A 27,177-nucleotide genomic window follows, 5' to 3' on the forward strand; every position below is an offset into this window, starting at 1 on the left:
CTTAATTAAATAAAATGCTGCAAAGTATTTACATTTTTTTGTGTATTTATATTATTTCCAAAGGTAGATATGAACTCCTTAAAGGTGGTAACCACTTTCTTTTTTTTTTTTTTTTGGTAACCACTTTCTAACATTCCTTTTATCTTCTAAGAGAGCTAGCACAGTGTTCCTCATCTAATAAGCATATAATTAATGTTCCCTAAATGAAGGATTTTTAAAATATTTGAGAAGTAAGCAGATTGTATATGTGAGGAAACTGAGTACCAGAATCATTACTGAACACGTCTAAAGGTGACTAGCAGTCAACGATTTGCCTTGCTTAATTATTAAAGATCTTTTCTACTGGGATGCATGTGTGGCTCAGCAGTTGAGCATCTACCTTTGATTCAGGGTGTGATCCCGGGGTCCGGGATCGAGTTCTGCATCGGGCTCCCTGCATGGAGCCTGCTCCTCCCTCTGCATAAGTCTCCACCTCTCTGTCTGTGTCTCTCATGAATAAATAAATAAAATCTTAAAAAATATAGTTTCTACTGGGATACACGTGTGGCTCAGCGGTTGAGCATCTACCTTTGACTCAGGGCGTATCCTGGGGTCTGGGATCGAGTTCTGTACCAGGCTCCCTGCAGAGAGCCTGCTTCTCCCTCTGCCTAACTCTCTGCCTCTCTCTGTGTCTCTCATGAATAAATAAATAAAATATTAAAAAATATATTTTCTACCTATACCAAGTTCTATTATTTTGTTACTTGATCGGTTGCTCCTAAGCCATGAAATTTATAAAATACACTGTTTTAATAAAGTATAGGCATATATGTTTGCAAATATAGTCTTGCATATAAATATCTATAAGTACAGCTAGGTATAAACAAAGTTTCTCTGTGAATACAGATATTTCAAGGGCAACTCCAGAGAACTCAATTTTAATGATTTATAAAGTAAGGAACAATATGCACAAAATGCAATGACAATGGGGACATTGAAACTTCTAATGCACTTTGAATGACATGACCAACATCCTAGAAAGAATCAACTATTGCACAAGTCTCTAATGTCCTGTGAAATCTTATGTCCTGCCATATAGCACTATGAACACAATTGTAAATCTACATTTTCCATGAAAGTGAATAAGTAGCTTAATTTAATTCCAGTAATGTTTACAATGTGGTGGACAATCCCAAATTCCATTTCAGCCTGAAGGTTTTAATATGCTGGTATGCGAAAAACATGTAGAAATAATGTCACTCAAGAAAATTAAATTAACAAATATTTTTAAATCAACAGTAACTACTTAGGTTCTGGTTAGAGTAAGTTTTACAGTATGTTGGATTCATCCTCTCACCCCACTTTATCTGTGGGCAGTTTGATGCTAGTATCACATGCTGTCACTTACCATCTTTGAGGATGGTTTCTCGCTCTGTGCCATCTATCTTCTGCCGGCCAATTAGGAAACTGGTGGTGTCAGCAAAGTAGATATAATTGGTTTCTGCATGGAAATCTAAAGCACGAGGGTTTACCAGATTCTCTATGGGGATCATGTATTCATCAGCTATCTTGGTATTCAAGTCCATTCCTCTAACAATTCCTGGGCGTCCTTTCCCATAAAAGAGGAACAACTCATTCTTCGGTCCTGCAGAAGAAAGATTACAAACACAAACAACTGAGGCTGCCTAATCTTCTTTACACTGCAGAATGCCACTGTTTAATTAACTGGCGCAATTAGCGTTTTTTAAATTCAATACCAAAAATTAAACTCTAAAATATGCCAAATGTATCTTGATGCAAGAAGGCCCGCTAATTGCATTACTTTAATTAAAACAGAAATTACTTCCGTGAATGGGTTATATTTAGTTAATTATTCTTTTGTCTATAACTGCCTGTGTAACAAAAACATGACAGATCATTGGATAACTGGTAACAGTAAAATGGACATTTATGAAAACATCCGGCACGTTTAGTTTTACAATTCATTGCAGTCTATCTAACACATTCTGTAGATACTAACTGTAGCATTCATTATGTCTGACGATGCTAAAAACTTTAGACATTTAAAACATCCCACCTCGGAGTTTGCATCTAAGGCTGTCAAAGGCAAACAAATAGAATCACACAGTATCACATATGCATGTGAATATATTACAAATGTCTAAACAAGTGATTTATTCTTTTAAGGAATGAAATAAAATGCCAGTTACAGCATCACTTTTTTCTTTACGTCTTAATTAGAATGTTAGAGGTTGATGCCTTCTGCCAGTAACTCTGATGTATAACACAGCCCTTACCAAAAATGAAACAAAACAAAATAAAACAAATACAAAAATCTCAAACAAAAAGAAACAATTTCCCAGTTTAAAATGCCAGAATCAATGTAGCTTTTTCAACAGAATGAATTGACTCCTTCATATTTTCATATGGAAATACATGCCATGCTCTTCAATGGCTAGAGACATTGACTTAGTTTATAAACACTTTGAAAAAAAAAATATATATAAATTTGAAGAATATATATAAAAAGGAAAAACATTCTGAGTTTTATTAATAAAACTGAGGATACTTATTATTCAATTACAATTAGATAACAGTAACATAAGTGAGATTCTTAGCAAAGTAAAATAACTAAGCTATAGAAAATTTGGAGAAAAAAGGGAAAAATGATTAATTACTCATAGACTCAACATCCTCAATATAAACAACATTATCAGTTTATATATTTTCTTTCTTTTGTTTTCTTTTAAAATTAATGTTATTGACTTCTAAATCCATATAAACCGATATTTATTATATTTCAATATATAAAGAGAAAACAAATTTCATGTACCTGGCACAGAATTTAAAAATATATTTCCAGAACATTGGAAGGTATGCATGTGCCCTAAACCTATTCCCCACCCCTTCTTTTCCTATTCCTTTTTCATCCCAAAGACGTCCGATATATTGATAATTTTATCATGTATTTTGTCAAGTTTTAGTACATATTATATGTACTTGCCAACAGAAATTGTTTGATTTTGCATATTTGAATTGCATATGTGATCTCTTCTGTGAATTTTATTCTGATTATATTTTTAATATTCATCCATGGTTGTTGTAGTCACTCTTCACTTATTTTCACTGTTACGTTGTATTCCTTCATGTGACTATTTCAAATTTCATTTATTTAGTTATTTTTTAAATGTGCAATTAATTACATAGGACACTCACTTTTATTATATATTTTTAAAGATTTTATTTATATATTCATGAGAGATACAGAGAGAGAGGCAGAAACATAGGCAGAGGGAGAAGCAGGCTCCCTGCGGAGGATCCCAGAATCATGACCTGAGCCAAAGGCAGATGCTCAACCACTGAGCCATCCAGGTGCCCCGACACTCAATTTTATATTGTGCTTTTATTATTAAATCTTAGCATCAAAATTATGTTCTATGTTGATCTATTATTTTAAACTTTATATTAATTCTTTCAGTATGATCAGTATAATGTATGATAATTTGTCAAACTGTTCCCCGGTTGGTTTTATCTTTTCATTATTATAATAATAATACTGAGATAAGCATGTTTTCTTCGACCTAGCATTTTACACACTTTCTTAGATGATCTCTAAGTATACACTTCTAGGAATGGAATTGCTGGTAAAGAATATTAACATTCTTCTTCCTCATTGCCCTCACATCCTCTCAGTGTCCACCTACTTTCAAGAGTATCTTTTAAAAATATTGCATATTGCTTAAAAGTAGCGAAGATTTATTTGAAAATTAACATTTTCTACCAACTCGATATGCATAAATATTTTTGTTTTTAAAAAATAGGAATCTTAAAAAAATTAAAAAAATAAAAATAAAAATAAGGATCTTGTGTAAGCACTTTAGTACCTCATTTTAAAGAAATGATATTTTTTTAAAGTCTTCAAAACATTATTTTCAATGACAGCATCATATTCCCTGCTAGAGAGGTAATACAATGTAGTCAGCTGTTTACCTATTGCTGGATATTTAGATTGCATCTGGGTTTTTGTTATTATAAGTACATTTACAATGAATTTCTTCAGTCAAAAGAGGAATCATTTCTTAAAGAATACTGTCAATTTTATGTTTTTTTAAAATATTTATCTAATGTCTTCCCAATAGTGACATCAATTTCCAATTCTATTAGCAATGGATAAGAACACTAGTTTCACCATACCAATTATGCTAATGTTTATTTTTAATTGATGTTTTCAGTGGTAACTGGTAAATCTGGTACTTCAGATACTTGGTTTAAGGTATGTGTGTATGCGTGTGCTTCATGTTTTCTTTTTTAAAGATTTTATTTATTCGTTTATTTATTTAGTATGAGGGGGAGAGGCAGAGGGAGAGAACTTCAAGCAGACTCCCCACAGAGCACAAAGCCCCAAGCAGGGCTCAATCTCAAATTCCTGAGGTCTCAACTTGAGTCAAAATCAAGAATCTGATGCTTAACCAACTGAAGTATGTATATGCTTTAAATAAGAATCACCATTTTTCCCATTGTTTACTTAAGTCACTTACTTTAGTCATTCAATACCTACTTTAAAATTTCTTCTGGTGTGTTTTCTTATACGATAGACAATTGAAACTAAAAGCTATAATTTCAGAGACTCTCATAGAGCAATAGACCTGGTTTTAAGTACCTATAATAAGATGTACTAACTCAAGTTTGGAATATGGAAATAAGAACGCCTTCTGCTACTTCTGTTGGTATTCATCCAAAGGAGAAATTGAATTTTTCCACAATAGTGTTCTTCCTTTGTGTATATCAAGTGGCAAGTAAGAGGGTGTTGTTTTGTTTTGTTTGCCAATAGGAAATTATCAGTTGTGACATATTTCTGGAACTAATAGTTGTGATGCAAGTTGAGGAGATCCCTGGATATCAGTTAAAGTGGTGTATCTTTGAAGTTACCATTACCATTTATGACTTCCTGAAGCCCTGCCTTCCTATTGTGGCAGGTTTCCAGTTTTAAGCCAGGGTAGTTCAATGGTTGTTTTGAGGGATGTTCTTAGGACTGAATCTAGAAGCTATTGCTGATTTTCACTAGCTATGTGAGCACCTATCTATTTGGATTTAATCTTTCAACTTAAAGTGGCTAGAACTGTCTCTCAATGTAAATATACCTTGATTGATAGACTACATTAAGGGTGATTGAAGTTTATGCAACTGTGATCCTGTTTTTCTCCCAAACTTATATACGTAGGTATGCATGCATGCAAATATGTATGTATAAATGTGTATGATTCTATTTTTAATGATGTGCCACTACTTTTCAAGTGTTAAGCACACCAGTTGAAAGACTGGTCACACACACACACACACACACACACACACGCATGCACACATACAACTTCACTCACCTTGAGGCTTCTAATTCTTAGTTATCCAGAGGATCTCTTAAACATGAGACTCAGCATTTCATACAAAGTTAGAAATAAAAACAAAATACCAATATATATATTTATCATTGAGCCTTTTGGGTTGTTGATTTAAAAATGTTTGTACTACCATTTAGACTTAAATTTTAACAAATTTAATAATCTAAACTCATAGTCCTCAGGAAGCACATGACAAGAAATTCATGTCTCATTAAGAAATGGTAAGAGAGTGACTAGAGAGGGGCTACTGTCAGAAATAAAAAGACATTGCTATAACAAAATGGAGACATAATGGACAAGGTAAAAAGCAGTCATCATAACTTTAAAAATTATGGTATTGAGGGATATTGAAAGAACAACTGTCTAACACATGGACATCATTTCTATAAGGACCAATCTACTATACTTGATTATGAAGACCCCAAGCAAAGACTTTAACTAATTTGGGGGCAAAAATCTAAGTTTATAAAAATCAGGTATAAAATTATTTATTGGCTTATTTAAATAAGGAACAATTACATTATTCAGCATATTTCAAAAACAAAACAAAGATATGTCTAACTGTTAGAAAGCTTTTCAATAAAATTGTTACACAGATTGATATTTCATTAGTATAGCTCCAGTTACCTGGAAAATTAAATAATGAAATGAATTTCACTCCCCAGTGATGCTGGATAAGGTAAAACATTACTTTATGTGGATTTCTGTTGGACTAAACAACACACCTATTACTAGGAGCAGCTTCTTAGTTTAGATAAGAGAAAATATGGTCAACCAATGATTCAGGCTCATTAGACCAAAAACCTTCTTTAGGGAATTAAGGAAAGGATCTTCTGAAAAATATTCCCTTCTGAAAAATTTCCTAGTGGTCCATAAATTTAGTGACTCTATAGCCTGATTCAATTTCTCATTCACATCATCACAAAACAAAACAAACAAAAAGCCCCAAATACTGATAAAAATGGGTGGTACGTTTTCCAGGCAAATGTCACCTGTTGAAAACTTATTGCTGATGTTGATGTTGCTAATTAATATGAAAACAAACAAACAAACAAAATACTATTCTGAAGCAGTAGCTTCTGGCAAAATGTTTGATTTTAACAACATACTTTTGCACGACCTGCCATCACTTCCCAAGTTGAAGCCCGTCCTGCAGCGACAGGTCCGTGTTTTGTAACTGCTGCTGAGCAGACAGATGTGTGAGCATCCCCCTGGCATTCCATATGGATCCACTTCACATGCATGGCCTCTGACTACAACAAATAAAAAACAGCACACTTAGAAATTATCCAAAGATAAGATAATTATGTGCATTGGTATGCTGAAACTTTTGCAGCGCGAGAGGGAATCTTATCAAAAACCTTTATACTCAGCTATTTATTACCATAATCAATTGGTAAAAAAGAGCTTACACCTCATAGAAGAAGAAGTAGGAATTTGCCAAAGTCCTCCTCAGGCTATGTTTAAAAAACACAATTCTGCTTTTATACTAATTTAAACTGTTTACACGTAGGCAAAATAAGCAACGTGACTTTTTTAATGTATGGTTGGTGTTCTTTTTGAAAATATGTATTTCTTGTAAGTGTAAAAGATGCTGTAACGATACCCCCAGGTTAGGTAATTAAGCAGAGAAAGGATTTCTTTGTAAGTAACCCATTATATGGGCACTTAACCTAGAAGAGATATAATTCAGTAACTGTCTTTACTGAGAAGTGCTGAAACAGTTTTTTTTCCCATCAGTTTTGAGTTCATTGCCATTTTGAGAATTGTACCACAAATCGAATGTGTGTGTGTGTGTGTGTGTGTGTGACTGCAATTTTTTAAAAGGAGGAGGCTAGTTAATATGTGGACATTGAGAAAAAGAAGGAAATCTTATGAGTGTAGAAGTTAGAAAGGGAAAAAAAAAGGAAAGTACCATATGAAAAGAACGAGAAAAAGAGGAGTTAAAGAAAAAAAGGCTGTGGTAGGAATGTAAGATTTTATATACTATTGTAATTATACTTCCTTTTGATCACCACTTACCTGAAATTGTGACAAATAACATAATAATTTTCTTTTAATAATAAAATGATTATGCTTTTAAAAATTGTGCCATGTTTGTTTTGTATTCTTGATCTTTCTAAATGAAAAGATCTCTGATCCCCTACCCTTGTCCCTTAGAGTGTATTGTGAACACAGTAGCCATAGTTATTCCCTTAAAAAGCCAGTCATATCATGAGACTCCTCTGCTTAATGCTTCCTAAATATGCTTCATCTCAATAAAAGTATAAGGAAAAAGGTTTTATAATAGTTTATAGGGCCTTATCCATTATGATCCTCCTTCATTTCTCCAATCTCATCTTCTACTTCATTTTCTTTTTTACTCTGTTGAAAGACACACATGTGTCCTTGCTGTTTCTTGAAAAATTTAAGCATTCTCTTCCTCATGGTCTTTGTGCTTGCTCTTCTCTCTACCTGTATGTCTGTGCCTCACTTTTTCAATTATTTCAAGTCTTCATTTATTTCATTATTTCAGTGGGACTTCCTCTGACCACTCAATATAAAATTGCAAATCATCCCCATCCCTAAGACTGTTTTATTTTTCTCTATAGCACTCAACATCTTCTAAAATAATAATAACTTACCTGGTCATTTTAAAATTATGTTTTCTCTACTAGGATACAAGTCTTATACTGGCAAGAATTTTTTTTTTTTTTTTGGCTGTTTTTTTTTTTTTTTTTTTTTCACTGCTGTAATCCCAGTGTCTATACAATAGTGCCTGGCACATAGTAAATGGTCAAGAATAATTGGCAAATAAATAAATACTAACACCAAACGCTAATAAGGTTATTTATAGAATTCCAAGTTTAAATTTACAGTAAATGGATTTGTGACAATACATTGCCTCAACAAAATCTATGTTAACGTTTAAGTAATTCTAAATCAGTTTCAATTTGAAGAACAGAAAGATGATGAAAATTTGGGGTTGGTCATTCTTGTATATTACATTATTCTTTTTTTGCTTTTTAAATATTTTATTTATTTATTCATGAGACACACAGAGAGAAAGGAAGAAACATAGGCAGAGGGAGAAACAGGCTCCCTGCAGGGAGCCCCGTTGAGGGACTCCATCCCAGGATCCCAGGATCACGCCCTAAGCAGAAGGCAGAGGCTCAACCTCTGAGCCACCCAGGCGTCCCATTTCATTAATCCATAAATAATTGAGTGTATACTGTATTGATGAATAATCATCACTAATCTACTATGCAAAAATAGCTAGTTTGTGTTTTTAAGAAATACTTAGAAATATTATAGACTTCTCATTAAAAGTTACTTTTTAAGTAACTTATATTAAAGAATAATTACAATAGGTTAAGAGACAGGAATGACTACTATAAAAACTGGATAGATACTGTATGAGAGTCATCTGATTTGAAATGTCTCCCAAAATCGTACAAAAAAAAAAAAAAAAAAAAACCTTAGCATCTAAGCATCTGGGCTTCTTGTCTACACACACTGTGATTGAAAGCTCTTTCCTGAATCTAAATTTAGCCATCATTTCAATTCTATGGTTGTAGAAACGATTCATTAGGAACTGAACAATTTGTCACTTAGACTTGTGCAGGGAGCGCTATTCCATTTTATCAAGCAGATATGTACACTTTTGCTATCAAGCAGAGAATTTATGACTCACTCATTTTAACTCCATACAAAGCACAAGGACCATATTCCCATTCAACCCCTATTAAGAGGTCTTGTGTCTTACCTGTTGGTTGAGTTCTTTTTTGATAAATTCTGATTCCTCGAGCATTTTCCATTTTAATTAATGAATGAATATCAGTGCCATTAAATCGATTTATCCTTATGATATCGAAGTTATCAGAATTGGTTGCATACAAATAGTCTTCAAACACAGTTATACCATAAAGATGTCTGACCTATATGGAGGGGCAAAAATAACTATGATTTTTAATTATGCTGCTTTCAACTTGAAAGAAAAACTTATTGCTATTTACTACTGTGGAAAATTCCCACAGTAGGAAAGTCACACACATATTATCATTTATTTTTTCTCAAAGAATGAAATATTTCACCAATTTAATTTTTTTCCCTCTGAGAAGAAAATATTATGCAGTAGTAGATAAAGCAGTTCCAAATGTATGGAGAATTTTATTCATGATTTATTAAGAATACATGTATAATAGCTACTTTTCAAAGGCAAGTGAGAACTAAACTTCCAAGTATATTTATTTAATAAGATGTTTATGGCACTGTTATATAAACTTTAAGATGTTTTTATGAGCCGCTTGTTCATATATTCAGGAGATATAGAATCTAAAATTCTGGTTGTGTAAGGACTCATGAGAAAATATATTTGATAATTTATTTTATAAGTTCAAAATTCTCTCTCTCTATATATATATTTTTAAGCACAAGTTACATTTAGACAAATACTTGTCCTATCATGGAAAATAATAAATAATGAACATCATGTTTGGCATAATTGTAAAAAAAAAAAAAAAAGACAACACTTTACTCAGAAATCACATATGTTTCTAAAGCCTATTCATAACAGAAATGGAACTAATTGCTTTGCTATCCATGACACTTTAACTACATAATTCTCTTTAGCAGAAGTCCTGGGGATTGAATGGAAGAATGGACTTCTTGAAGTCATGGCAAGCTTCTAGTAAAGCAGAGGAAGAATGAATTTATTGATTTTCTCACACAAATGGCTGCATGCTAAGCACAATGCTTTTGGGTATTCCTCGGATTACATTTACTTTAAAATGGTTCTGTGTCAGGATAGGGTGAGACTATCATTTGATTTGATATAGAGATTCTGTTGAAAAAAACTGTCACAATTCTTTGGCCTTATATTGCACTTTTCATATAGGTTTGTAGTTAAGAGAATTTGAAAAGGTATGTGTGGCTTGACTCTAAGTATTTATTATTTATTTTTTGTTTGTTTATTATTTATTTAAAGATTTTATTTATTCATTTCAGAGAGAGAGAGAGGAGAACATGAGTGGGGGAGGGGTGAAGGGAGAAGTAGACTCCCCACTAAGCAGGGAGCTTGACTGGGGCTTGTCCAGGACTCTGATCATGACTCGAGACCAAAACCAGACACTTCACTGACTGAGCAACCTTGGTGCCCCTCACTGTAAAAATTTTTTTATGGAGCATAATTATAAAATTTTCTATTTTAATCAGGAAATTTTATCAATATTGTACCTTAAGCAAAAGCCTTAGATTTATTATCTCTATAACCCTACCTGACTCATAATTACTATCTCTTGGCCTCGTGTGAATTGTAATTAAAAGAAGCCTGGCTCTTGCATGTTTTGTTTGTTTTGGGTAGGGGCGTCATGAGGGTTGGTGATCATATCTCATTTCTTCACATCTAGGTTAGAGATGAAAGATAGGAATTTATGAAAAGAATCCTTCCATGTTAAAGCCCAAGTAATGTTTTCCTATGGAAGGGTCATTCCCCTGTGTACCTATGGCTTGTGCACAGGTGCTCTGCCAGAGAGAAGGAGTAGGGGTGTCATGTGTTTATTTACTAATATCATTTCTACATAAGCTGACATCATAGTCACTAGGTATATCTAAGCCCAAATTTGACTTGAACAATACTTTTTCTTATAAAAATTGCAAATAAACTGAATTCTTCCATTGCAATTAATCTCATGCATGTATTGACCAAAGTTTGGAGCCATTCATCTGGGAGCATGTGGTTGTGCCATACTTATATTGCTATTTACATAACTGCCGACCCACATGCAAGAAAGAAAGCATAGCCACAGAGGGGACAACTGGGCAGGGTAGAAAATATAATCACATAGTAAAGATGAAATTGTACTCACTGTCCCTGTTCCTTCCTTCAGAAGAACTTGTTTCCTATAAAGTAAGTACACTGTTGCCTGCTACGCTACTGCCCACACAGATGGGAGGAGCATAGAGTGGTGGAGAGAGAGATCATTATGCTTATAGCCCAAATATTTAGAAAAATTTATCTATGTTGGGCTACTTAGTGGCAGAGCAAGCATATGTCTAGGGAATCAGAAAAAAATATATATATAGGCAATAGAAATGAAAAAAAAGAATAATTAAAAAACAGATATTAGAAAACTTTTAAAAAGTAGTCATAAGGAAAATAATTTGAATTTCTTACCCTTATTTCAGAGTTTAAAATTGTAATTATATAGGTAAAAAAAAAGACCCACCAGAATTATTTTATAGATTAGATCCTCTAAAAGTCATAACTGTCTTTCCAAAGAAGTCAAATTTTTCAGGACAAAGGTAAGAAAGAAATAACTGGCCTCATATCTAAGATCAGACACTTAAAAAAAATTTTTTTTACTCCCAGATTAGTGCATTTGTTTGCCTGCAAAGGAAGGAAAAAATAATTTCATTGTTAAAAACTGATTAGAAAAGAAAGATAACTTTAAGGGATCATTAAATAATATTTTTGTCTCGATTGCAAAAGAAAGAAAAGGGATTCATGTATTTCGGCTCCATAGAATTAGAATCTCACAAGAATTTAATGTGATCATGGAAGCAAACTTGAATTTCAGAAAGTACACTACTGAATAAGCTTATTTCTACTTAGAGATCTCCTTTGAGTGTCTACTGAGTGTTTTCTGCAAAATCTTGTAATTCAGCAAGAGAAAAACTATACAGATGGGAAAGATCTTGACCTCAGTGACTTTCACAGAATTCTCATTCTAGGAAGTACTTGAATATATCAGAAGGCAAGATTTAGTCCAACCTATGAAAATAATAAAAAATATTTTTGTAAGCAAGCATTCGCTTTTCTTAGCAAAATATCTCCAAGGCCACATGAGAGAGATGATAGTCTATCTCCTTATAAATAAGCTATTTAGATTAGTTTTTAGTTAAGTTTTACTTTTAATAGGTCAAAACATCTGTCCAATTCTAATTTCTTTCTTACTAGTATGGCACTTTTGTCTTTGTTTATGGTTTTATTTTTGTTGGTTTTTGTTTTATGTGCTTTGCTTTTAACAGAGCAAAGGAGGAAGTAAGCAGCATCTCTGATATTATGGAATGCACTGTGAAAAGAACATTCTCCCATATAGGAAACTCATCACAATTTTTATGACACTTTGCAGCTTGACTTCATCAGAAATTTTCAACATTGCAATTCAAATTTTGGGTCTTCTTCCTAGTAGGATACCATTCATTTTATTACCTTAGCTGCATTTTCCAACAAAATTGTACTTACTTGTCTGCCTTGAATGATAGTATGTCTGTTTTTTCCTTGATAGTCCACTACTTCCACATAGTCCAAGTAAAGATCTACCCAGTAAACCAATTTGTTGACTAGGTCTAGTGCCAGTGCAGCTGGCTGCTCTGTCTTTGAATCAATTATCCTTGTTCTGTTCAGCCCATCCATGTCACATCGCTCCACTTTGGCCACATTCCCGTAGTCAGTAAAGAAAAGTTTTCTGTTGAAAGAAAACTAAATGTTAAAGTGGAGGGGGTGGGGGAGCATATTCAATAGAACCATCTGTAAAAAACAGAACTTTTCCTTCTAATTTATTTCAGTGGTTACATCTGTTAGCATCCCATAACCATTTCCATATAATATCACTCATAAACAGAGAAATCTGCTAATGAATATTGCAGGGCATAAGGGAGCAGGTTAACCAACAACTGTAAAATTTCCCCAAAATGAATGATTATGGTGGGTTTATTATTGTATTAGGGGAAATGTTTCTTTAAGCCTCATAGAGCCAATACACATACACTACAGGAATGCAGGCAGCCCATTTGGTATAAGCTTCAGAAGTGAGCCAAGTCACCAGGCCAGGGCACGTGAGCTCTCAGGCTTTATCTTCAACCTGCTTTTCAAATTGCCTAGTAATGCCTGTCTCCTATAAAAGCTATTATGTGAAGCTCAATGATGCTATGAGTGGTAGAGAATAGCAAACCTAGAATGGAATTAAGCAGATGGAAAAGCAAATACGGTGTTTGTAGCAGTGGAAATAAAATATAAATAACCGCCCCCTCCCAAAAAAAAAAACTAATCCCAAATTCTCCCAAATATTCCCAAATCACAAAATTTCATAAAGCAAATGCAGGCCATTTCTCCAATTTTATCTTTATTTTAAAGAACAGTCTAAAAAGCAATGTTGACCTCTGAGTCCAAATAAAATAATTCTTCCGTGAAGCACTAACAGTGTCTATCAAAGTTTTAAATACCTCCAACACCTCAGCGTCTAATATTTGATTAGTATTCACTATGTTTAGTAAACACAAATCAATTTCAGTTAACCTGACAATATTTTAACAAGATTACCTACTCAGGAGACTAAATTACATTTGTAAATAGAAGACTGTCTTGCCTTGACTTAAATACAATCTCAAGAATAATCTGATTTACAGCGACTGAGCAATATTAAGATTATCTAGAGTATAGAATATTTGATTTTACAAACTTGGTGAATTAGTTTTTAGTTACTTTTCTCAACATCCTTGCATTATCTAACAGTATGGGGTATATTTCAAGCTAAAAAGTATTATTTAAACTTCAATTTAGCTCTTTCTCCTGTGGGAGATTTTGACTAATTTTTAAACATTAATGCATATTGTCCTGTAACAGTATAAGCCAGATTTTATTCTGAGAATATATTTCCCTAAATATTCTTGAAAGACTTATTTATCACAATAGGTTAAAAATCATTTTTCAAGTAACATTCTATTCAGGGCAAGAGCTTTTCTATTCTAGCAAAGAATAAATAAAAGACTTACATTGTTATGTTTTATTGTCATGTTTAACGTTCAAACTTCTTCCCCTATGCTTTCACCCGTTCTCTCTTTTCCTGCTTCCATCTTGTATCTTCTCTTTCTTCACTTTAAATCAATTTGTTCATAGCTATTCCAAGTTAAATCACTATAAGGTGTACCTAGTTTTCCTAATTCTTACTGCAGAACACAGCCCACTCTTTCTTCCTGTGATTTGAAGCACTCATTTTCATGCCTTACAAAAATGTCTCTCCTTTTCTAGTTTCCTTTTCTGATTGGTCCATTTCACAGAGCTGAAGAGATACTGGTGCATGGGTAGGTTTGGGTATAGGGAGTTGGAGGCTCTGGCACACTATGGATAATGTGATATGTATAGACAATGCATAGTGATATAAAGCAGGCGATTGTACCCAGCTGCATGGTGTTGAAGAGGGAAGATGAGTCTGGAGTCAGAGACATCTGGATGACTCATCTCAAGATGACTTAATTACTTAATGTGATCCCAAAGGGGGAAAAAAAGAGAGAGAGAGAAGTGTGCCAAGACCAGAATCACGGAGGTGTACCGTTGGAGAAAGAAAACCAAATAAAGATCCGAGGCCATGTTCAAAGAGATCACACAGACTCTCATAGAAATCTAAGGGGAAAAAAGGTCCAGAATAAAGGACAGCAGTGGCTGGCTGGGTCAATCACTTCACAAAACAAAACAAAAAATAATACAGATTAAGAAAATGCTGTTGAATTTGGTATTTGTTAAAATACCAGTAATCTTTTGGTATTTGCTTGAGAAGGTTAGTTATGGGGGGGAGAGTGAACCAGCTGATGACGAAAGGGATGAGGAAAATGTGATTTATTTTTCCAATATTTTTTGTGACATTGACCTGCTATTGCAGAAATGATGCAAGTGATTCTCATATTTACTCTAGCTCATAATAACACTGGTTGAGGTAACTCTCTGAGTAAGTTTCAGCCAAAATATGAGAGGCAAAGTGTAAATATGTGATTCATCAAAATTTCCTTATTTTAATGAAGAGTTAACATCAAAAGAACATGGGTAGGTGAAGAAGAAATAGTAAAGAAGAGCTAGAAGAAACAGTAAAGAATTTATTTTTATATCCCCAACATAGTAAAAAAAAACAAAAAAAAAAAAACAAAAAAAAAAACTAGTGCTCAGTGGAGACATAAAAGATGTTCCTTACACCAAATTGACCCTTCCCAAACTTCAGAACACTGACTATGATGAGTTCTGTTCACTTATAATTGATGTGCAAGAAAGGGAAGACTTCCCCAGGATAACAGTACAAATACCATAAAACTGCAAGGAGCAAGCACCCATAGTCACATGATTACATACATGTTTTGTTTGGTTTGGTTTGGTTTACTTGTTTTAGTATGTTTAAGCTTGGTTTAAAATCTCTTACTATTGTTACAGAAAAAATCTTCATTCTCAGGGCATTCTGTGGTTGAGGTATAATCGTAGTATAATTGGAAACAAAAGCTAAAATTTGTATCTAAAATCTAAATTTCATTTGTGATATAAGTGTGGCTGGGTTGAAAAATCACTCTTTTCTTTCCTATAAAATATCTTTCCAAATCTTAGAAACGTAAATAGTACTTTGTGATCCCATTATCTCACTGATCCCCAAATGTGATGTAGAAGGGGCAGGTTATTTTTATTTTACAGAGGAAATAGGCTCAAAGTCCACATGATTAGCCACTACCAGAGCCATAACATGAATGCTGGTCATGCTTTTAGTTTTTAACTCATTATTCTGAAGTAATTTCAAACTCAGAGAAAAGTTATGAGTAGTAGAGTGAACACTTATGCCCTTCACTTGGATTCCTCCATTGTTCACCTTTTGTCCCTCAGGCTATTCCTGGTACTGCCTAACACTGGGACAGAAAATTGCTAACATTGTGACCTGTTATGTCTAAAAACTCCAGCCTGCATCTCCTAAGTGCAAGGAGATTCTCTTGCACAACTACAATACACCTACCAATCAACAATGTTAACACTGATACAATATACAGTTTTTATTCAAATTATGCCCCTTGACCAATAATGTTCTATATGGTCAAATTTCCCTTTTTATCTGATTTACAGTCTAATCCAGCATCATATGTTGCATGTAATCTTTTTTTTTTCCCTCTAGGCTTTTCAAATTCTGAACAGTTTTTCAGCTTTCCTTTGGTTGTTCATGGTTACCATTTCCGAAGAGTAAACGAGTTGTTTTAAAGAATACCTTTATGTTGAATTTGTTTGATTTTTCTTATAATTATATTATGTTTTGCCTTTTGTACTGAAATGCAATAGTTTTATACTTTCTAGTCACTGCCTCTGGGCTTGGAGACTATGGGTGAATCTATTCCCCACCCCAGAAACTCCATAAAAAGGAGCCCAGATGGTAGTCTGTAATCTCACTTACTCCACCTTATTCAGTATTTTCTGAACACTTAACACTCTTAACTTCCAGGTTCTCAGATACCCTTTTAGCATCCTCTTCTACCAGGAACCAGTTATCTTACACAGCTTCAAATATAGCAGAGCCCCCAGTATAGTGTTATGTTTAACTCATGGTGGATAGTGGAGACCATTCCAAAATCTGTCCTATGTCCCATTCCCTTGCGATTACAATATTATCATTTCTTCTCTCCGTGTTCCTTCCTGCGGTGTCAATTATTCTTTTCTTCTCTAGCATGCAAAAGAGATTAAATCGAGATTGCTATTCTCATGTCCTTCACTTATTTTTTGAATAGCATTCTATTTGATTCCTACTAAAACAAAAAATTTAAATTAAAATAAAACAATATTCCAACTACTGTCTGTATTTCTATGACATGTTTAACTATTAGTACATAAAGGACAGCAACATTTCTTTCAAATTTTCCATTATTCATCCAGTTCATTGTTCAGATTCAGCATCTATAGTAAATATGAGTTTATTATTTTGATTTCCCTGTCTCATCATATATGGGAAACTGATTTTACCTAACATCTTTGTTGATTATAGGAGTAGCCCTGTTTTACTATATATATATGTTTTATACAGTTGGAGATAGTAAGAAACTTTGAGTGCTGTTGGTAAACTTGGCTGACATAAATCAAAAGTCACAAAGGGAGCCTTCACAGACAGTGATAGAGTACTGTGCTTACAGAGTTATGGCTCCAATCATCCCTACACTTTAAAGCAAAGCAATTGTTACAGGTACTGACATTTTAAAACATGTATTTTATTTTCTTTAGCTGATAAAATAAGACTTACTTTTGCCAGTGATATACATTTTAAATGATGCTTCTATAGTTTATACTTTGTCCAAACAGACAAAGGGGAATTTAAACAAATCAGAGTCCTGTCCGTATCTTTTAACTGCATAGTCAACCTTGGTTTTGAGTCACATTCTTACCCCCTAACATTTTGGTTATAGTTTCGTGATGGAATTTAGAAATTTTCAGAGTTCTCTCAATGAAATTACCTACTGTTCATTTTAACAGCTTAAAAGTGAGGTTACATAGCAAGGTTTGAGTTAGGGAATAGATGAGAGGGGAGCAAAACATAAAACCAGTAGGCCATGTATTCCCAGATTAAAAAAAAAAAACAACAACAAAAACAACATTGTTCTGATTAGGGTCTAGGAAACCATCCATGTTTATTAATCATGTGTTAAAGTAGGTAACTTCATTTCTTTACATTTTAAAAAAATGATATTTATTTTCCTTGACAAGGATTGCATTAGGAATTTCATTTTTCTGTATTATTTTTAAAATAATTGTATTATTCAAGTAGCATTAATAGTAACACAGCTTTTTTCTTCCAGTGTTGTATACAAAAATTGAACAAGAAAGCAATTTTCCACATTATATAGAGTAATTAAAGTACATTCAGAACTAAAGTAGGAATATTAAATATTTAGCATTGCAATTCTAAAATGCAATCGTAAATCTGAAAGAGTAATGAGTCTTTGGAGTAAGAGGTTTAAATTCAAATTCTATTAGGTCCTGCTACTTAAGGGATGTGGATGATAAACAAACTATTTTCTCTGCCTAGCCAAGGCTGTTCAAGACAGTTATTTATTGATTTTTACTTGTTGAGGTTTTTGCTTTCATTGTTTGAAAAATCTCTCTCAAACTTGGTTTTCAGTTCATACATAAACACACTGAAATTAAACTTGACATACAGACTCCAGCTCTCAGCTGGCTACTCTATATTCTGGAAATATCCCCACTAATGATTCCCTCAGAAGTATACATATATTAGATATGTCAGTCAATGTGGGCGATCCATTCAAAATCCTTATTTACCTAAACCTGCTCCACCTAGATAGTGTTCCTGAGAGGGGCAGACTTATGTACCAATAGCATCCTTCTCCTTCCTGTTTACAGATAATTAGACGAATAAAGAATATGCAGTAGAAATGAAAACAAATTGTAGGCTCAACTGAATCACCAAGATCCCTTCTCTCAATATTCTAAACCCAAAGGTGTGAAGGTACCTAGTGGACAGCTGTGCTAAAATGGGTAAGAGGAGGAGGTGGGGATGGGGATGGGGTCAATGAGAAAGGAATACTGGAGATTGTACAGAAAAACGGAATGAAAGGAGCCATGTAATCCTTGAGTGAGGAATTTGTCAGGACCCACAGAGTCCATCTTGACTTCTCATCCTTATTTGCATGAATATGTTAGATTTTCCATATCCTCTCAGGAAACCTCTATCCATTGTAGCTAGCTTCAGTGGGTTTCTATACTTAGAAGCTAAAGTACCGTGAGAAAGCACTACATTGTCTAATGTTCTATTTTAAGATTTAGATAATTCTTGTTCTGAAGATATTGGACAATCAGAAATAATACCACTTTAGAAAATATTTCATATTGAAATATTCTCTAAATGAAACAACCAGTGGGAGAAAATATTTGCAAATGATATACCTAGGGATTAATACCCAAAATATATAAAGAACTTATACACTTTTAACACCAAAAAAAAACACAATCTAATCAAGAAATGGACAGAGGATCTGAATAGACATTTTTCCCAAGAAGACATATAGATGACCAGCAGACATAAAAAGATGCTCAAAATCACAAATCATCAGGGAAATCAAATCAAAACCACAATGAAGTATCACTTCACACCAATTAGAATGGTTAAAGCCAAAATGACAGAAAAAAATAACAAATGTTGGAGAGACTGCAGAGAAAAGGGAACTCTTTTTGGTCAGAATGTAAATTGGTACACACACTGTGGAAACCAGTATGGAATTTCCTCAAAAAATTAAAAATAAAAATGCCATATGATCCAATAATTCCACTGTTGAGTACTTATCCAAAAAAAACATTAATTTATGAAGGTATACACACCCTCATGTTTATTGTAGAATTATTTACAATATTAAAGATATGAAAGCAACACAAGTGTCCATCAATATATGAATGCATAAAGATGTGATATATATACATATATATAAAATGGAATGTATATACATACATTTTAAATATCTTTTTTATTTATTCGTGAGAGACGCAGAAAGGGAGGCAGAGACAAAGGCAGAGGGAGAAGCAGGCTCCCTGCAGGGAGGCCAATGTGGGACTCGATCCCAGGACTCCAGGATCATGCCCTGGGCCCAAGTCAGACGCTAAACCACTGAGCCACCCAGACATCCCTGTTTATATAATATATAATGGAATATTTCCTGGCCATAAAATAGAATGAGATCTTGCCATTTTGGATAATAGGGATAGACCTAGAGGGTATTATGGTAAATGAAAGAAGTCAGACAGAAAAACGCAAATACCATATGATTTCACTTACAAATCTAAATCTAAAACAAAAACAAATGAACAAATAAAAACAAATTCTCCAATACAGAGACAAATTGATGGCTGCAGGAGGGGAGGTGGATGAGGGGGTGGGTAAAATAGTAAAAGGGATTAAGAGGTACAGAATTCCACCTAGAAAATAAATCAATCATGGAGATTGATGATAAAAAAATAATAAATATTAGTTTTTTAGGCTTTCCTTCCATTTGTTTCCCATTTTCCATATAGTAAGAGCCAAGATTCCACTCAGCAATTAATAAACCAATCATTGTAAAAGGGGAGTGGTTAAAAAATAAAAGTAGAGAGGGACACCTGGGTGGCTCATTCAGTTAAGCATCTCTCTCTTTTTTTTTTTTTTAAGATTTTATTTATTTATTTGAGAGAGAGAAAGAGAGAGGGAGAGAAAGAGAGAACACATACAAGCAGGCAGAGGGGCAGAGGAAGAGGGGGGAGCAGACTCCCCACTGAACAGGGAGCCCAATGTGGGGCTTCCTCCTGGGACCCCAGTATCATGACCTGAGCTGAAGGGAAATGCCCAACTGCCTGAGTCACCCAGGCACCCCAGCATCCAACTCTTGATTTAGTTCAGATTACAAACTCAGGGTCATGAGATCGAGTTCAGTGTCTGGCTCCATGCTGGGTGTAGAGCCTATTTAAGATCCTCTCTCTTCATCTCCTTCTGCCATCCCCACTCTGCTAGCATGCACATATTCTCTCTCTCAAAAAAAAAAAAAAAAAAAAAAAAAAAGAGTAGAGAAATAGAAAGATTTGCACATTATTATTTTTTATTATTATTTTTCTCTTTGTCACATAGGTACTTCATCACCATTTAACATAGATTGGGACATGGTGGGGGAAAAAAAAACCCAAACCTTAACATCTTTCTCTGGATGGTCAGTACTGAGGGTAGACACTGGCCCTACTAGCAAGAAAAAGGCTGGTCCAACTTGACTTGCTTATGACCCATCATTTCCCCTCTCTTCTCCAAGAAAAGAACCATGCGGTTTATGTTCACTCACTCATTCCTGCTACCCATGGCTCAACTGCAACTGCCAAATATGCCTGAAAAATAATGACACAGTTGGCTTCACATTTTGACTAGCCAGAGGCTTTATTCTCAGACTGTAATTGGAACTCTTATAAACTCATCTGTATCTAAGATAAAATCTTTCAACATTGTTCCCCTTGTTTATGCAGTTCTCTGCTTAAAGTGCAGTGCAGCATTAATTTCCATCCATTGATATGACCTCCTCTCTTCCTACCCAAACCCTTCTGATCTGCCCTCTGAAACTCCTACTCCATGATCAAAAATGCCCCAATATTCTAAGTCTATACTCTTTTTTCATAGTTTGTTTGTTTGTTTATTTATTTATTTATTTATTTATTATTTTTGTGAATGTATTTTTTATTGGTGTTCAATTTGCCAACATATAGAATAACACCCAGTGCTCATCCCATCAAGTGCCCCCCTCAGTGCCCGTCACCTACTCTTAATGTTCTTTCCAATGTGTTACCTTTACTGAAACTTAGCAGCTCCTGAGGTCATGTTTCTTAGTAGTCATTGAAAATGTGGGCTCCTAACAAGATCTTGACGGGTAGATATAAAATCACTGCCCTCCTCAATATGAATTCTGGATTTTTATTTTCCTCTTACCTTGTAACATCTCCTATTTTTATGTCTCACACATAGCACCCATCCTCAAAAAATCATCTGCCAATCTTCTGATTTTTTTTAAATCTCATTATTTTTAAGAGACAGCACCTAAGCTTTCTTTTGGATTACTCTGAACCAGGGAAGTATCTAGAAGAATGGGTTCGCAATTTTCTCCCTTGCTTTTTTTTTTCTCCCTCCTGTCTGTGTATGACCTTTTATTTCCAGTACACTTCAACCATAAATTTCCATCGTGATAAACAGTATATTATCACCAGAAATTTTATCTCCACTGAAAGAGATACCCTGCTTCCCCCCACACACATACATACTAGACCATCTTATTCTTCCATCTGGCAGTATGTTTTCTATCTGTATTGTGCAGGTACTCTCACTGCAATAACTCTTTGACTTCATTGAGACATTGTCCCCACTGACCCTCTCCATTCTCTGCCCATCAGCCAACTTTCAGGTTTTATTTCTCATTTCTTTTCCACTGTTCCCAGCCTTCTAATTCACTTCATTCCACTTTCACTCCACTATCAGAGGATGATCTTTCCTCTTATTAGAGAAGTGAGAGCACATCAAAAAGCAACTCATTTGTTTTCTTACAGCCCCAGCTAAAACCCATCTACATCTACATTAATCATTAATTCTTCCCCACCCTCTCCTTTTGTAATACAGAAGGAAGCATCCTCCAATCTTTTAGTCCAGTACAAAGTAAACACAGATACTCATCCCATCTCCTCTGAAACTTGTCTTCAATGATTCCCACTTCTTTCTGCATTTTTAATCTCTCTTCTTCTACTAAATCTTAACCTTCAACCTATGAACTTAGTCTATTATTTATCATCCTGAAACAAATCTTTTTTCTTAACTTCAAATCACTCTCCTGTTTCATTTGCATCTAACCTTCTCCAAATAATTGTTTAGGCAAGATGACTTTTTTTTTTTCCCCTCAACCATCCTTAAAACACAGGGATATATCCTCCAACCTCACCATTCCACCATTCCCCTGCCTTTTCTTTTTTTTTTAACTTACAGAGGTTCCCAATTACTTCCATGTGGCTAAACCTTTCTCAGACCTTTTTACTGACCTTTCTATAGCATCAGACCAAGTTAATCCCTTTTGATTTCTTTCTTCTCTTAGCATTCTCTTGGCATTCTTCCTACCTGACTGCTTTTTCTTAGCTACTTTTTCCACCTCCTTTTTCTGTATCAAGTCCAGGATTCTAAAACTGGAGTTTTCCAGGTTCAGATGTGGAATCTCTAAATTTTCTCATAGACAAATCTTTAGTTTCCATGATTTTCATCAATATTCCAATAACTCTTTTATATTTTAACCTATCTTCTGAGATTCTAACTCATAAATACACCTGCCTTTTTGATATTTGCATTTAAATTCCTTTAGCCACCTCAAATGTAACGTATCTAGTAGTAAATTATTCTTCTTTCTTAGCAAATCTATCCTTTCACTTTTCTCCACTTTGGCGAATGGTGTCATTTTCTACCCAATGACTCATTCCGAACCCAGGAATCCATCCTCCATAACCTCTACCTTATCCTCTATATCTAATTCATCACCCCATCCTGCCACTTCTAGATTCAAAATATATCTCAAATCCTATATTTATTTCCTTTTCTGTTTCTCTCTTCTAAACCAAGTCACCATTATCTCTTGCCTGGGGACTTACATCTCATCTGTTTCTTGTTCCTTGTAAACCACTCTCCTCATTGTTGTCAAAGGGATCTTATTAAAATGAGAGTGGATTATGTATTATAAAACCCACCTATAGCTGCTAATTGCTGTCAGAATAAAACCATGTATTCCTGACATTAACAATGGTGAGCATGACTTAGTCTCTGCCTATCTCTCCAGCTTCATCCTCTGGTATATTTAGACACTTCCAATACCTTTGCCATTTTTCAGTTTCCTAAATAATCCATGTGTTTTCTTCCATTCTGCACTTCACATATCCTGTGTCCCAGTCTGGAAAGTGATTTCTGTCATGGTACCTCAATCTTGGCTTTAGATTTCAATCTAAATGTCAATTTCTGTGAAAAACCTTTCCTGCTATTCCAATATCAGTTAGGTCTATCTGATATAATCTCATGTCATTCCATATTTTTTATAACACTCTTCTTTGGGCAGCCCTGGTGGTGTAGCGGTTTAGTGCCACCTGCAGCCCAGGGTGTGATCCTGGAGACCTGGGATGGAGACCCACGTCGGGCTCCCTGCATGGAGCCTGCTTCTCCCTCTGCCTGTGTCTCTGCCTCTCTCCCTCTCTCTGTGTCTCTCATGAATAAATAAATAAATAAATAAATAAATAAACAAATAAATACATCTAAAAAAGGATAATATTCATAAAAAAACATTCTTCTTTATCTTACTTGCATAAAAGATACACACACATATACACACACTCTCTATGTTTAAGATCTGTTTACTAAGTAGACTATAACCTCCAAGAGGACAAAGGACATATCTTCTTTATTCAGTATTGCATACTTAGGAACTAGTCATAAGTCTGCTCATTTATTCAATTTCCTTCCTTCCTTCCTTCCTTCCTTCCTTCCTTCCTTCCTTCCTTCCTTCCTTCCTTCCTTCCTTCCTTCCTCCTTTCCTGCCTTCCTCCCATCGTCCCTTCTTCCCCACTCCTCCACACACAAACACACAGTCACAAAGGTTATGGACTGATTTCCTCATATTGGATAATAAAATCTAAAACTCACCTTTGAAATCCAGTTAAAGGGGAAAAAATATGGATAAGGTCATTGTAGCATCAGAAAATAAATTCTCCACATTATCCAGGATAGCTCACTGGAATTCTACTTTGAACCCAAATCATCAGCTAACACTAAATTATTCCTTGGCCTCAGATTGACTGCACTGTCCTTTATGCATATAGTTCCCTTTGGAGAATTTGTAGGGATTAGTGAAGGGTTCATGGTAAGATTCAGTTTTCCAGTGCCTGACCAATTTTCATTTTTGATGGCATTTCCTCAGCATTCTTTTCTACTTATCTACAGATACCAGATGATAACACTCGGCTGTATTGCTAAAAGGGTCAAACTACCTATATCTAGTACCTAGCAAAAGCTTGCTTCTTTGTTTACTTTAAAGTAGGTTATTTAATATAATCAACAAGAATTTTAAGAGTATCGCTGCCTGTGAGTAGTATGGTTTGAAAGTTTTAGGAGATTAGGCAAGGAGATACTAGTTTGGTAGTTATGCATTTGTATAGGGGCTGAAAATGGAAAAGAGAGTTCAGGAATGTTTTGGGATCTTAGTCAATAGGACTTGATAATTAATTGGGGACAAGGATGAATAGAGAGTAGCATTCTAGTATAATAACTTTCATAAAATATATTTCTTGACTATATTGTGTCTTCAGATTTCTCTCAGAAACTCTACCTGTCTTATAAGATCTCAAGGTATTATTCCATTTAATATGAAGAATGGATTTTACAGTCTAGGCATATTAACTTCATGACCAAGGGCAATGCTATCTTAGGAGTCCTTCAGGGGTCAGTTTGCAGGATGTCAATCCTCAAAGGCTCATGCTCAATATACTTGATTCATGTGGAACAGTAAAATATTTGCAGTAATATATTAGATGTCAAAAAGTTGCTCTTTGAGATATGCAGAGATGTATAACCTAATTTTAGCACTTAAGGAAGTCTTATTGGTTTATGAAGGCATTTTTCGGAGCTGATAACACAGATGGCTGTTTCAGAAAGTGACTAAGGTAAGTATCCATGAAGTTGTGGACTGCTGAATAAATCTGGTCCGCTGCTATGCTAATTGCCAGTTACCCAAACCATCAATTTCTATTTTAAATTCTTATTAAATGGAAGAAAGACAGCATGTAGAAAAATAAAATTTTACTTAAACCACAGTTTTCTCATATATTATTTATTGTTTATACTTACGCACACATTTCAGTTTGCTGTTGGAATAGATTGTGCAATAATATTGCAATGATGATAAAATCATATGGTTATACAGATAAAATAACAGTGTAAAAAGATAAAGATTTCTTTGTTCAATGTTCACTTTCCTAGCTGTGAAGGGTAGATGTACTTAGAAAAAAAATAAGGCAAAAGTTCTGTAAATCAATAACTTCTTCATAAGGGATTTTATCCAAATTTCTTGGCTCAGTTTTAAGCAGAAATGCAGGATCAGGCTTAGGCTAAGTGTAGTTAAGACTGCAGAGGCCATGGGATGCTGGGGTAGCTCAGCGGTTGAGCATCTGCCTTTGGCTCAGGGCGTGATCCTGGGGTCCGGGGATCGAGTCCTGCATCAGGCTCCCTGCAAGGAGCCTGCTTCTCCCTCTGCCTATGTCTCTGCTTCTCTCTCTGTGGCTCTCATGAATGAATTTAAAAAAATCTTAAAAAAAAAAAAAAAAGGATTGCAGAGGCCAAATGAAGCTAGTGAAATAAACAACTATCCTCATTGAGTTAGAAAAACAAGTATTTTTATAATTGTGAAATGCTTCTAGACCAGGGTTCCTTGATCGAGATGAGCTTCAGGGGTTCCATCAACAACTAATTGTGTAGGACAGTGCAAATTGGCTGGTATGCAAGTAAATGAATTACCTGTAGTACTACAGGTGCACTTTTTTTTTTTTTTTTTTTTTGGCGAGAGTTAATAAAAAGGTAAATACTCATGTTCTCAAGTAGTTATTCTTAAGTATTATTAGACACAATAATCGCCTGGGGAGCTTGCTGAAATCTCCAATTCATATAATCACTGTCGTGCAAGTTTGGACACTATTTTTAAAAAGCTAAATATGCATTTGCCCTTTGATCCAACAAACTCTATCCCAGAAATTTATCTTTAAGAGACATCTTTACAAATAAGAGTCCACCGATGCACCATGTTATCACCATAACATCATAATAGCAAAATATTGAAAATATGTTTGTATCTAATTCTCCCTTCTGTATCCTATCCATTCTTTCTTTTCAGAAATATTAAGTTAGCATCTACTATGTTAAAGGTTCTGGGAATACAACAGGGAATTCAGAGGCTTGCAGCCTGTGCCTCTGGAGGGAATAGGAAGCAAGATCTTTGAAGATAAACCTACTTTACAATTTATAAATACTTAAGGAAGGTTGGTAGGATAGCTCTGCTAATTGTTAATTGAGAGAAGTAGGTCTTCTAACAAGCTCTTGTTAGTGTCATGGCCAAGAATTAAAGATGGTAGGCTATTCAATAATGGTAATCTTGTCCCAATCTTAGTAATTTCTTGCATGGAGGCCAATTAATTTTTCAGAGAACAGATTGTTTGAATCAAACCCATGTTAGAATTTTTTTCCCTAGCAAATTCTTAAGTTACTGTTTGCTGCTCAATCTTCATTTTTTTCCTTCTAATATCAGTGCCTATGATATTTAGCTTTACATGTCAATTTCACAAGCTATAGTGTCCAGTGATTCAATTTAACACTGACCTAGGTGTCACTGTGAAGATGTTTTGTATATATGATTGACATGTATAATCAGCTAAGTTTAATAAAGGAGATTATTTTCCATAATCTGGACGTATTTATTCTACTTAACTGAATAGTTTAAAAGCAGAACCAAAGTT

General features: G+C 34.5%; 1 protein-coding gene across 1 annotated transcript in view; it reads right to left on the reverse strand.

Annotated features, from left to right (window-relative positions):
- The window catches only part of LRP1B (LDL receptor related protein 1B), a 1,825,680-nt gene that overhangs the window by 756,378 nt on the left and 1,042,125 nt on the right, over positions 1-27,177 (reverse strand). Inside the window, exons 8-11 of the mRNA XM_072789062.1 lie at positions 12,601-12,823; positions 9,121-9,292; positions 6,485-6,628; positions 1,388-1,624 (exon numbers count right to left, since the gene is read on the reverse strand). Coding sequence (XP_072645163.1) covers positions 1,388-1,624; positions 6,485-6,628; positions 9,121-9,292; positions 12,601-12,823 — 776 coding nt within the window. The remainder of the gene's footprint in view (positions 1-1,387; positions 1,625-6,484; positions 6,629-9,120; positions 9,293-12,600; positions 12,824-27,177) is intronic.

Source organism: Canis lupus, chromosome 20 (assembly GCF_048164855.1).
Source record: "Canis lupus baileyi chromosome 20, mCanLup2.hap1, whole genome shotgun sequence".
In the NCBI taxonomy this organism is placed as follows: Eukaryota; Metazoa; Chordata; class Mammalia; order Carnivora; family Canidae; genus Canis; species Canis lupus.